At 44.1% G+C, this 13,228-nt stretch overlaps 1 protein-coding gene across 3 annotated transcripts in view; it reads left to right on the forward strand.

Annotated features, from left to right (window-relative positions):
- The window catches only part of CACNA1E (calcium voltage-gated channel subunit alpha1 E), a 310,524-nt gene that overhangs the window by 265,518 nt on the left and 31,778 nt on the right, over window positions 1-13,228 (forward strand). For all 3 annotated transcript variants that reach the window (XM_047077294.1, XM_047077295.1, XM_047077296.1), the window contains 8 exons: window positions 371-467; window positions 2,634-2,794; window positions 3,309-3,446; window positions 4,282-4,483; window positions 5,304-5,468; window positions 6,143-6,253; window positions 9,889-9,972; window positions 10,761-10,886. In XM_047077294.1, the coding sequence (XP_046933250.1) occupies window positions 371-467; window positions 2,634-2,794; window positions 3,309-3,446; window positions 4,282-4,483; window positions 5,304-5,468; window positions 6,143-6,253; window positions 9,889-9,972; window positions 10,761-10,886 (1,084 nt within the window). The remainder of the gene's footprint in view (window positions 1-370; window positions 468-2,633; window positions 2,795-3,308; window positions 3,447-4,281; window positions 4,484-5,303; window positions 5,469-6,142; window positions 6,254-9,888; window positions 9,973-10,760; window positions 10,887-13,228) is intronic.

Genomic DNA, 13,228 nt, shown 5'->3' on the forward strand with positions numbered 1-13,228 from the left:
GTCGATCTCTCTTCCATTCCTATTCTGCTAATGTGTTAATAACCAGCATTACTCTAGGCATTGGGGAGAGGAAGTGTTTATTAAAATACTTATTACATGGATGACTTTGTGCGTGCTCACGTGTTCTTCTGTGTGAATATACATGAGTGTGCATGTGTGTGTGCACGCACACGCGCATAAGAGTGTGTTCAAAATAGGGAGTGAATTGAATTTTTTGTGGGGTCTTCCTGAAGGGGGTCTACTCTGACCCAATATCTGGCCTCTTGCCTCACTATCCCCCGTTTTACCTTGTTGTTGTTAATGCGGTAGTGTGAATGCCACTTTCATTTCTCCCCCTGTCTTCTGATCCCTGGGGGCCTCTCCCCTGCAGAACTAACAAGGGGCGGGACATCAAGACCATCAAATCTCTGAGGGTGCTCCGAGTTCTGAGACCGCTGAAGACCATCAAGCGCTTGCCCAAGCTCAAGGTAAGGTTTTCCGAGTCCCCTTCTCCCATCTTGTCTTTAGCCGTGGTCAGCCTGCTTTCAGAGAATTATTTCTGAGAATAGTCCTTTGGCTCACACAGGGACTGGGGTCCTGTCATCGGCCTGAGTGAAAGGTCTTTGTTTAAAAGAAAAATAACCAACATGCCAAGAAATCTATGAGGGGGCTTTGGCCTCTTGGGTCCAGACCCAGGTGGTATTTTATACATACTCTGGCTGTGGCATGTCACCCAGAAAGCACCCTGTGTCATTAAGGTGGACCCAGAACACCAAAATGGAAGTAGAAGTCTTCTAACTGTGTTGTGGCCGAACAGCAGGTCATGCTGAGTAACCAGGGATGGGTAATTCTAGAGAAGGAAAGGATTTACTAGCCCTGCCCCTTCATATTTTTAAGGCACAGATAGGTCAGCAACTTGCCCAAGAACATAGTCATTTTTGGCAGAAGCAGAGAATGGGGAGGAGCTAACATGGATTAAGTTCTTCCTGTTTCCAGGGCCTGCACTTCCATAGGTATATTACCTTGATTCTCCTCCTTTCTAACCAGTGTCTCCCTGCTCAACCCTCCTGGGGCTTCTTCCCTGGCTGAGCCTTCCTGCCCTCAGGGTGTGCTTTACCATTCAAGTCCAGTTGGTTAACACATTGAACCCTCCTCCCCCCCACACATATACTGCTGTGAACAGAAGCTGAAGCCTCACTGGGGAAAAAGTTTTTCCTCCTGAATTCCTGTGAGTGAGAGTTAGCCACCCTGAGGGAGGAGGCCAGGATGCCTGGTTCACAGCCCTGAGGTCCACTCCCTGATGCCCAGGCCACACGGCCAGCCAGAGTGAGCCACAGCACCAGGCCTGAGCATGGTCTTCAGGGGCTACACACACTGTTCACTACAACCTTGTACCTGGTAATAGACCCAGCATTGTTCCAGGCCTCGGTCCATGTCCATAAATATTCATTCCTTTCTGCTCCACCCCAACAATACCGCCAGGGGGCTGAGGCCTTAACCAATGTTGTTAGCTGCAGCCCAGGCTCCAACGGTCTCTTCTTTTCTGAGCTATGTTGGGGTCCTAAGGAGATTGCAGACCACATAATGAGATTAGTTAATAGGCTGGAGAATGCGACCCCAGCCTTGGCTAATTCCACTTAATTAGGAAGCGCTGGCTTCTTGCTTTCTCTGCAGCTCCATCACCTGGGGGAAGTGTAGGTGGCTCTGATGATTCTACAAGGCTGCGTGCCGCTCACATACCCCGCAGTGTTGAACTAATTAAACCAGCGATAGTCACCCAGCGCTGTGAAGAAACAACTGTACCAATGTGGCAACTGCACAAATGCAGTCCCACCATGGGGCTCAACTCTCCAGTGAGCTAAACCTAAAAACCTAGAAAATAACCTAAAAATGGCTTGAAATGTGTCGAATTCCTGTGTAATTCCCCACAGCTCAGGGCCTAGAATGGATTCTGCAGAGTGACATCCAGGCTTGTGACCGAAGCACCAGTCTGATTCTGTCCACTCAGTCCTCCCTTCTCTATGGGAAGGCTGCTCTCCATCCCTTCCTACATCACCTGTTGACTCTTCATCCCCAATACAGCTGGCTTTAAGCTAGAGAACATTTACATGTGAAGTATTGAACATATTTTGATCGAATGTATGGATTAATTCAAATTATCACTAAAATAAAGGTGTAATTTACTGCACTCTCTGATCCATTTAGAAAGGTAAAGAGAAAACCATATGCATGCAATATATAAACCAAATCTAAGAAGGTCACCAAATAGATGTAAGGTTAGGGACAAGCCATGTAATGGCTAAAATGGGCTAAATGCTCTCAGAGATCCTTTCTGCGATAGATTTCTGTGCCTCCCACTAACTGGAGTACACCTATTGGGATCCCACAAAGGACTTCCACCACTGCCTGGTGCCTTTTGGCCTCTACTGCTTTCGGGTTTACTTTCAGTTTCAGAGCACATGTGCCCTTCCAGGTGGTAGGTCCTGGCAGTCATGACCAGTTTGGAAGCCACCTCTGAATCCCATGAGGTCACTTCTTAGTAAGGTGATATCTCCTGAGGCACCTTCTCAGTGGGGCTGGCTGGTGGTGATGTGGCCCTAGCTCCGCTCTAGGCAATTCCAGGGACATACAGTGCTCTTTACTTCTCTTTGCAGGCTGTCTTTGATTGCGTGGTGACTTCCTTGAAGAATGTCTTCAACATACTCATTGTCTACAAGCTCTTCATGTTCATCTTCGCGGTCATCGCAGTTCAGCTCTTCAAGGGAAAGTTCTTTTATTGCACGGACAGTTCCAAGGACACAGAGAAGGAGTGCATGTACGTGCAGCCAGCACAAGCCACTCACTTTCTGCTAAAGCATGTTCCAGTGATGCCCACTTAACCCTCCACAGATAGGTCTTCTCTTTCTCTCTTACCCATCTCTCACTTCTTCTTTTAGGAAAAAAGGCAAAATAGGAAACTGCTAAACTTTTGTGTCACACACAGTACATGGCATTTTACATACTGTTTTTCATTATCAATCTTTACAGTGACCTTTTGAGATAGGTTTCATTTACATACTCTAGATGTGAAAGCTGAGGCTCAGGAAGTTTAAACTGCTCAAGGTTGCATGGTGACTAGTAAAAGATTAGGATTTCATCTTCCATGTCTACTGGGCACCTAATACCACTTTTATTCTGCAATAATAGACTGCCTTTAATAATACACTGCTTTCTTCCTTGCATTTGTATCCTGATTATGACTTAGCCACATGATTGAAGTTTGTAGAATTTCCTTACTCTCCCACAAGCTGTAGTGAAGAGGCCCTATTTCATTTGTACTCTGGTTTTAGAGGCAACTATGTAGATCATGAAAAAAACAAGATGGAGGTGAAAGGCCGGGAATGGAAGCGCCATGAATTCCACTACGACAACATTATCTGGGCCCTGCTGACCCTCTTCACTGTCTCCACAGGGGAAGGATGGCCTCAGTGAGTGATGGGTTTGAGTTGGCATGCTTGTCTGTGAGCTGGGATAGGGCCACGTGGTTGCCTTGAGAAGCTTATTCAAGATGAATGAGGCTAACCCTTTGTTATTATACCAGGGAAAGTAAGTGGTTATGAGTGGGTGAGAGCTGGAAGAGAGGAGGAATGAAAAAACTTAAAGCAAAAATCAAGAGGGAGATAACAAAGTCAGAGATGTTTGAAACTCTTCTTGTTTTAGCCAATTGAGTTGAGTGGAGTCATCTGACTCTTGTAGAGCAAATGAGTTTTGAATGGCTCTCCACCCCCTTAGAAGAATTCCCTAGGGACTGTTTTGAATACATTTATCCTCCACGTTGGCCCTTCACCTTGGGATTGAGGGTTAAGAATGAGTTGGAAGACTCAGAGACACTTTCTGTGGTCACACCTCTATGAAGAAGACAACAGAATGCAGTTTCTTAGGCTGCTGATGTCTGATTTTTCAGAGACTTGGCAATTATTAAGACCCCACTTTCTGGTGGCAGCATACTCTAGTTGGCAGTATGCCAGGAAGTCCAGGGGTCTCTTGGTATTGAATATGACAACCTAAGCTATAAACTAATGTCACTCTGTTGTTTAGCAGTTGGATGCATGATGGAACAGGGCATAGAAAAAGCAGTGGATCTGGGGTCACTGGATCTTCACCACCTTGATTATGGACCCTAAAAATTATGGTGGATCTGCAAAGTCAAAGAAGTCATATAAGAAAATATAATAGGTGGCACATCTCCTAATGAAGCCTTGAGTCAGAGCCACTGCCAAGATTTCCATCCACCATCCAAGCCCCCTCATTCTGTCCCTACAGAGTCTTACAGCATTCTGTCGATGTGACAGAGGAAGACCGAGGACCAAGCCGCAGCAACCGCATGGAGATGTCCATCTTTTACGTGGTCTACTTTGTGGTCTTCCCTTTCTTCTTTGTCAATATCTTTGTGGCTCTCATCATCATCACCTTCCAGGAGCAAGGAGACAAGATGATGGAGGAGTGCAGCCTGGAGAAGAACGAGGTAAAAATAAGTGGTCTAGAGCATGGGACAGCAGGGGCTCCAGAAAGGACTCTTGGACAGCAGTGGTAGGAAGGAAGACTGAATTTTCTTGACTTTATGAGAAAGAACAAAGAGATGGGAAAGATTAGTTATTCAGTCATTAAGTAAACATTTTTTTTTTTTTTTAAGAATCCGCTCTCTTAAGACTTAGGCATGAGGCACAGAGAACTGGAAGATTTAAGATGTAGTCCCTACCCTTATGCCGTGAGTAGTCTAGAGGTGGTAGTAAAAGATGTGTGCCAAATTTACAACATTAAGACATTTGCGTACCTGGCTCTGTCCCTCTGTGGCATGTATTTGCTATAAGGATAGGGAATATGACTTGCTTATTGCTGCTTTTCCAGTAACAAGCATAGTTCTGGCACATTGTCGAGCTCATTATTTTTGTAATGGAAAGGAACCAGAGACTGTTAGAGACTATGAGAGAAATACAAATAAAGTGCTCTGGGAATGCCTAGGGAGATAGAGTTTTACTTCTGACCGAGAGCATCAGGTAAGGCTTCCTGCCTAATCATCTCAGCCACAGGCTGTGTAAAAGGACATTACTAGGAACCATAAAGTCCATATCCCATATGATATCCCAGTGCTGTGTACAGTTAAAGTGACCATGCACCTGTAGTTTTGTCTACATAATCCCTGTTGCCGTCTTTCCTTTTGCTTGTCTAGCCCTATCTTTGTTTTCATACACTGTCCTGTTTTTCTAGCCACCTAACAGAGAGCCCACCAATGTGCAAGGTTTAGGGAACTTGAGCTTGAGCTAATAGCTGTGACTTTCCTTCAGAGGGCGTGCATCGACTTCGCCATCAGTGCCAAACCTCTCACCCGCTACATGCCGCAGAACAGGCATACCTTCCAGTACCGCGTCTGGCACTTCGTGGTGTCGCCGTCCTTTGAGTACACCATTATGGCCATGATCGCCTTGAACACCGTCGTGCTGATGATGAAGGTGAGGGGGTGGTGGCTTGCAGGCATTCAGGAGACTGAGCCTTGGGGCCCGTTCCCTCACAGAGCAATTACATGTGCACTCGAGACACTGGGCAGACACTCCAGCATTCAAGTCTGTTGCCTCCTTACCTCCTTTAACACTGTGGAATCTCTTTTTGATCTTGTCCCATTCATCAGCCCAGCTTCTGGATCTTTGGAGCAAAATGCAATGAGACACATTGTAGCAAAGAAGTACAGTAGCTCCCAGGACCAGAGATGCTGATGGCAGTCAGATTCAGTCAGATTCAGACGAGAGTGGAAATGTGTGATCTAGGTGATCATGGGGTTCTAAAGGAGTGTTGGAAGAGGTTTGATCTTATTTAATAAAAACTGGTAAAGTAATTAACTCCAGAAAATGTTTCTATCCTGCCCACCTTCATCTCTAGGAAGACTGGCTATTTTGCTAATAAGTAGCCACAGCTAGGCATGGTCTGTGCTCTCCTCTGTTTTGTTTTGTTCTGCTACATGGGATCCATCGTCCTTCTCTCCAGCACTCGATGCACGTCTCTCCTCTGACACCACACACCAGAGTGTCCCCCAAGGGCAGGGATGAGAGATGGCCAGCCTCAGTGACAAAGAATAACCCCCTCACCTTAAGGGTTTGATTCTTTTTCTCCTCTTTTCTCTTCTTGGCAGTACTACTCTGCTCCCTGTACCTATGAACTGGCCCTGAAGTACCTGAATATTGCCTTCACCATGGTGTTTTCTCTGGAATGTGTCCTAAAGATCATCGCGTTTGGCTTCTTGGTATGTCATGGCATTTATCCCAGCATCACACTTGTCTTCCCTTCATTTTGGATGCATTCCCAGCCTTTGTTGGAAGGGGGGTGGTTACCACTATTCCAAAAATGGTTCACCTGACCTAATTGTGGGCCTGTTTCAACTCTCAATAAACTGCCATAAAGACAAGAGGATGTGTGAGGGTGTTAGGAGAAAGGGCAAAGGATCCCCAGCTCCAAACTCATCTAGCCATCAGTTCTGGTCCTTTCAGGTTCTGTCAGTGGTTTAGGGGTGGCAGTCATTGGGTCTTGCTAGAACTACAATTTATTTGTTGATCGGAACCAAACAAAGATTGGACTAATAAGCCTCGAGTGTTGTTTATTGGTAAAAGGTAGGAGATTTTATAATTCATATGGGAAAATACCTGTCCCTCTTAGCCTCAAACATAGCAGATACTAGATTTTACCTAATTGTCCTCCTCCCGTTAGTTACATGAAGCGTAATTTCTGCCTACAAAAATAAATGTTCATTGCTTAAGTTTACAAAGGCTAATGACCTTTAAAGTGCATGCGTGTGTGTGTGTGTGTGTGTGTGTGTGTGTGTGTGTGAAAGAGGGGGGGTGGAGGGAGAGAGAGGGAGGGAGAGAGAGGTTGATAGGTAGGTATACTGGAATTAGGTTTGAGGGGGATTGGGATGAGTTTTTCTTGTATGAGTCTTTTACTTTTCTTCAACTATTAATTATAATTGCTTGGCACATTCTTGCATCTGCTCTCAACAGTGTTAAGCAAACCTAGCCCTTTGCTTCAGTGTCCTATAAACAAAATAATTCTCTCTGCACCCCCCCTCCTTGCTTCAGCGTTTACAGTGAGATCAGTGGGATGCAGATAAACCCACTTGACAGCTGTTTCACACTTATTTAGTGTGTGAGCTACCATTTCAAATTGTGTGTGTATGTGGCTTTCCCTGCAAGGAAAGAAACTTTGCTTATTATCTGAAAAAGGGCTTGTCTGGTAGCGGTTTTAGCAGGGACTCTGGGCTGGGCCTGATAATTGTGAGTGTTGATTGTAGGGGCTGCTTTTGGTCTCCTGATGGGTCTTTGAAAAGTCATTAACTTGATGGTTTGGGGAGGGGAGTTGAAGAGAACCCATTGCAGGTGGCTCTATTGTTGTTTGCTTGACTCCCCTTTGAGTATTTTGAGACTCGAGGAAATAAAAAAGTAAAAAGAAACTGCCACCAACAAAGATGTCTTTATAATACGGTCTAGCCGTGAGCAGGGTGAGCAGAGTGAGGGACAAGCTGGTGCCGCAACAGGGAAAGTTTTTCTATGCATCTTGATTACTTGCATGTACCATTGACATTGTCTGTGACTTAAGTCCCCAACTGTGTGTTAATTATGGTGAATGCTGAATACATACTTACAAGCTTAACTAGACTGGCCCCAGGGTCTGCCTCCTTCCCACCCTCACCTCCATATTTTTATTCAAGGTCTAGAGGCATTTTCACCCATTAAAAGGCACATTAGGTCCAAACAAGTCTTTACACTGATATAGTACTCTAGGTTTCCAGAATATCGTAATGTATACTATTTTGTTAGATCTTCTCAGTGACTCTGAAATACACATGGCAGATGCCATCATTATCATTGTCGATGTTGTTCATTCAAATGAGGAAATTGAAGTTCAGAAAAATGGTATAGCTTTTTTAAAGATGACACAATAGGGGCACCTGGGTGGCTCAGTCATGTAAGCATCTGACTCTTGATTTTGGCTCAGGTCATGATCTCATGGTCTGTGGGTTTGAGTCCCATGTTTGGCTCAAAGCAGTACAGAGCCTGCTTGGGATTCTCTCTCCCTTTCTCTCTGTCCCCTGCACCTCTCATTCTCATATTCATTCATTCTCTCTCTCTCTCTCTCTCTCAAAATGAAAAATAAATAAACTTAAAAAGAAGATGACCCAATAAAAGGCACTAGAATTGGAAAGTAGGATGGGAATAAAAAAGGAAGAAGAAAAAAGAGGGAGAGAATGAACATATATTGTTTGCCATATTAAGTATTCATTTTAGCCTTATAACAGCTCTTTTAGATAGGTGATACAGTTTCTTGTATGGATGGGTTAGGGCTCGTGAAGATTCAGTACTTTGCCCAAGGTTACTAAAAGGCAGAGCCAGCATTCAGATCCTGGTCTAATCTGACTTGAAAGCCCATGATCTGTCCACAAGAATCTACTGGTCTACCCTACACTAAAGCTCCTTCACCTGGAATCCAGAGCTTCTGTCCTCTAAGACCTAGAGTCGTGTTCTCTCTACTGTATGAGGGCCTAAGATCAAGAAGCTCACTCCAGGTTGGGAATAGTAGAGCCCTGAGAAATTATGAACTCGGAGACTCAACTTAGTTCAATTCCTGAGGAAGTAGGTACTCTTCGTGGAAAGTGAGTTTGGGAGGCTGTGTAGCCTGTTTCTCTACATGCCCAGCAGATGAGCCTCTCTAAGCCTTAGTTTTGTCTTTCAAAACGAGGATCACAATAGCTATCTTAGAGGTTTATATACTTTGTTGTGTATACCCAGTTAGGCAATGTACCCAGGGTCCTTAGGTTCTAGTCCTGAGAAGGTGCTCAATAAAGGTAGCTTTGCTCTTACCACACTCCTTTGCTCTCCCAACTGCATGTCTCTGCTGACTCTTCTTGCCACTCCTGCCACTGAGTGTTTTATGAACATAGGATATTGATCTTGACATACCTGTAGGATCTGTGGGAGACACAAATGAACTGAAAGAATGCCAAGGGACTACCCCATATCTGGCACATGTCATAAAATTCACTAATGCTCATTGTGAGGGTAGGGGAGTTAACTTTAGCTGTGCTCTGAGAGTCTCCTATGGGAGGTGCTGCCCAAGGACAAGCCAGTGACTTTGGAAACCCAAGTATTCTGTTTCTTTTAAGGAATGTAGTCCAAGGTCTGTGTTCACCTGAGCACTGGAGATAGGAGGAAAGCCTCCTCTGTCTGTTAAGCAGAGTGTTACATGGCTGGTGCATCTTCCAGGTCCTTTATTTCTCCTCCATTTCCTTCAGTACACTCATTTTATTACTCAAAAGTTGTAATAAAGCAGAGAAAGAGGGGAAAGATGAAGTCTTGTTTGTCCTGTTGCCCCGTGGAGTTAGGAGGAGATTTTTGGCACATCTTTGACCTTTAATCACTTAGAACATCTCTGTGATTTTTATTAATAGTTGAAAGTCAGAACTGTATATTTATAGAATCACATGGTATAATATAGATGACTTAAAGTTGTAGAAAGCCTTAGAGTGATATTGTAAATAATTTTATTGCCTTATGGGTGACAATGATCTTGCCTTTTTTTGGACTTTATAATGTTCTTGGCCACAGATCTCTTTCTTACATATTTTTATGTAGCTTTTTAGTGACAGATTCAAAAACAAGGTCTTCAAGTAGTGATGAGACTGCTTCCCAAATGAGAAATGCCCAAATCAGTAAAGGAGAAATAGCATTTCCGATTAGACATAGGAAACTGAAGTCAAAGTTAGGATGACCTTGTACATGAACTGACAAGTTTTAATTCCAAGTTACAAACTTATGTAATGAAAGGTTTCTCTTCACCATTTCTTTTCCTCCTTTTTCTGATGCTCCCATGACCGAATTCACATGGCAGAACTATTTTCGAGATACCTGGAATATCTTTGACTTTATCACCGTGATTGGCAGTATCACAGAAATCATTCTGACAGACAGCAAGGTGAGTGGCTCATACATCTTTGTCTTTAAGCTTGGCCCTGGAATAGCAAAAAAAAAAAAAAAAAAAAATCCTTCTGTGCGTACAGCCCATTTTTAACTCGTCCAGCCAAATGTGTAGCCCTCTTGGTGTTGGGAGTTCATTTCCTCATTCCTGAGCATCCACCAGGAAATGCAAACATTGGAGGGCACTGACTGGATCTCATGGAAGGTTCTGTTTCATTTGCGTGACTCAAAAAGCAGCTACCTAATGGGGTGAGTGCAATAGACCATACCAGAAGAGGGCTCGTGTACACAGTGTCCTGCTAGATTCTTTAGGAGGCACAAGAGAGGCATAGTGTCTTTGCCATCAAGGTTGTTAGACCTGAATTGTTACCCTAAAACTGTTTATCCTAAAGAAGACTTGGAGGGTTCATCATAACTCTCTTTGAATGTTGACATGGCCACCATATGTCCTGGAGGGGTTATTAGGTATGTTCTTGGGCATCTAAGTGCAGTTAGGACCACTAGGCCTGCTTAGAAGACTAGGGAGGCTAGTTTTGTATGATATATGCAGGGCACTCTTCTGGGGTCCTACCCATACCCTTCTACCTGGGAATAGAGTACAGGCCTGGGAAGGCTTAGAGAGATGGTCCTCACTGGCCCATCAGTTGACGATGGGGTTGAAAACAAGACAGAATCTGTGTCCCAATTCCATGAGCTGAATGAGGGATACATATGCAAATACTAGTGCTTAGTTTTTGCTAAATGACCGTAATGTCACTAATTATATGCTTCCTTTTGGTCCACCAGCTGGTGAACACCAGTGGCTTCAATATGAGCTTTCTGAAGCTCTTCCGAGCTGCTCGTCTCATCAAGCTTCTACGTCAGGGCTACACCATCCGTATTTTACTTTGGACTTTTGTACAGTCCTTTAAGGTAAGCAGCACCAGATCCTCCTCTCTTTCTTATCAGACAGCACAGCCGGGCCACACAGTGTCATTACACTGGTCCCTTCACCTCGAGGAATGAGTGTTTGTCAGAAGCATTAAATAGATACAGCAGTTCTTAGTTATAATGCAGCTCAGCCAGGCAGCAGGCAGCTTGTGTTTAACTGGAGAGAATCTCATTCTAGAAAAACACCTCCACATTATAACTCAGTTCCCTTCTTTGTCCGCTGAGGCCTGTTTTATCAGGTGTGCTCCCTCTCGAGGTATTCCAAAGCTCCTCCAGCGATCCTGTCCAAGTAGAGAGCCAGACACCTGTAGTAATGCATCTTCTGCATTTTGAGGGACTTGCCAATGGCTGTAGGTCACATTAAAAGTTTTTCAACGTGGGGCGCCTGGGCGGCTCAGTCGGTTAAGCGTCTGACTTCAGCTCAGGTCACGATCTTGTAGCTTGTGAGTTCGAGCCCTGTGTCGGGCTCTGCACTGACCGCTCGGAGCCAGGAGCCTGCTTCTGATTCTGTCTCCCTATCTCTTTACGCCTCCCCTGTTCACGCTCTGTCTCTCCCTCTCCCTCAAAAATAAATAAACATTAAAAAAAAATTAAAGATAAAAAGTTCTGCAAGATAATTCATAAGTCCCATCCATGTCTTCATCAGTGTGTGTTTCCTGAACCCCTGAATGTATGGCATGCTAATGGTCACCTCTGTGTCTTACTATCTAATAGGATGCTTGGGCAAAGTTAATGTGGTGAGCTTCTTTGAATGGTCTCATGGGGCTACACAGAGGTGTATGTGTAATAAATGTAAGTTTTAAAGATACCTGAAACCCACTTTAATGACAGAAACTTCCTATAAAAGAAGTTTTCCAAACATATTTAAATGTCTTCAGGCTGTAGCAGATATCATAGTCTGTTTTTAAGGCTTTGGGAGTCTAAGTGCTGCCCAAATGCCTACTATTTCCTCTTAAAGCTTTTGGGAGCACCTGGGTGGCTCAGCTGGTTAAGTGTCCGGCTCTTGATTTTGGCTGAGGTTGTGATCTTATGGTCATGAGATTAAGCCCCAGGTTGGGTCCCGAGTCAGGCTCCATGCTGGCCATGAAGCCTGCTTAAGATTCTTTCTTTCCCTCTCCCTCTGCCCTTCCTCTGCTCACACATGCTCGTTCGCTTTCTCTCTCTCTCTCAAAAAAAAAGCTTTTCAATGAATGTGCTTTAAAAATAAATTTGATGAAATTGATTCAAAGATGAGAAATCATGAATTTACTAAATTGCCTCCTTTATTTTAATTGTTTATGTATTTTAATTGAACTAAAGAGGTTAAGCCAGTGAATTCAGTGATTTCTTCTTCATCATTTGGAAAAGTGTGCACCCTACACCATCATTACTGACTTATTCTCCATTGAGATCCTGCAGGTTTGATATATGAGAAGAGTTGTAAGGATGTTCAGGCTCCTACCAGCAACCTTGACATTTTTATCATATCCATAGTAATTGTTTGGTGTCATAACCCTCTCAATGGGGTTTCTCATCTATTCTCACCTCAGTGGAAAGAGTTTTTCCAAAGCCACATGACAGAGGAGAAATCTAAAACCTTAGCAAGAATTTACCGAGTCTCAGGTCAATTCGGATTTAGAATCTGATACACACACCACTCTTTAAAACCTTTTTGTTAGAGACCTTTCGAATAAGTTACAGTTAGTGAGTCTCTCAAGAAATATGTGTCAGCCTGTCACATTATCATGCTCGCCAGTTCTCTGTAAAACTGCATACTGTTGAGGGCAAAGAAAAGCATGTCAAAAATTGATGGTCAAATGGTTGGCTTATTGCAGTGAATATAGAACAGTGAAGACAAGGTGAATCAGCCTCTAGGTGACACTGTGATGGATAGGTGTTTCCTTTTTGGAACAGTCCCAGGACACAGTATAGAAATTGTTTTCTGAAAGTCGGCTTAACAAAGGTTCCCTCTGCAAATACACAGCAAGGAGCCACACAATATAAACTGCCCCCCGGGGGCCATGGCATAGCCACGCCCTCCCCCCTCCACCAGCCGTGACCATAGCTCAGTTCTCCAACCAATGACTCCTACTTTGTTCTTCCCTCTTTATCCTTATTTTGAGTTAGAATTTATAACATGATAAGAAAGGAGATCAGAATAAATCTTTGATCTTTTCCCAAAAGCTGGCGGGGTGTGGTAGGGAGAGATGAGCTAGGGACTGGAGACCTTGGAGTGTAGAAGGTAGAATAAGGGCAGGAAGTAAGCAGACGGTGATAGAAGGTAGCGGCACCTCAAGTGGTAAGAAACCTGCCTCCCAGCCCTCTCCTTTCAGCAGACGGAGTCT

Source organism: Lynx rufus, unplaced genomic scaffold, assembly GCF_022079265.1.
Source record: "Lynx rufus isolate CCGP_SWC_20201006 ecotype Redwood Valley unplaced genomic scaffold, mLynRuf1.p SCAF_15, whole genome shotgun sequence".
Classification (NCBI taxonomy): domain Eukaryota; kingdom Metazoa; phylum Chordata; class Mammalia; order Carnivora; family Felidae; genus Lynx; species Lynx rufus.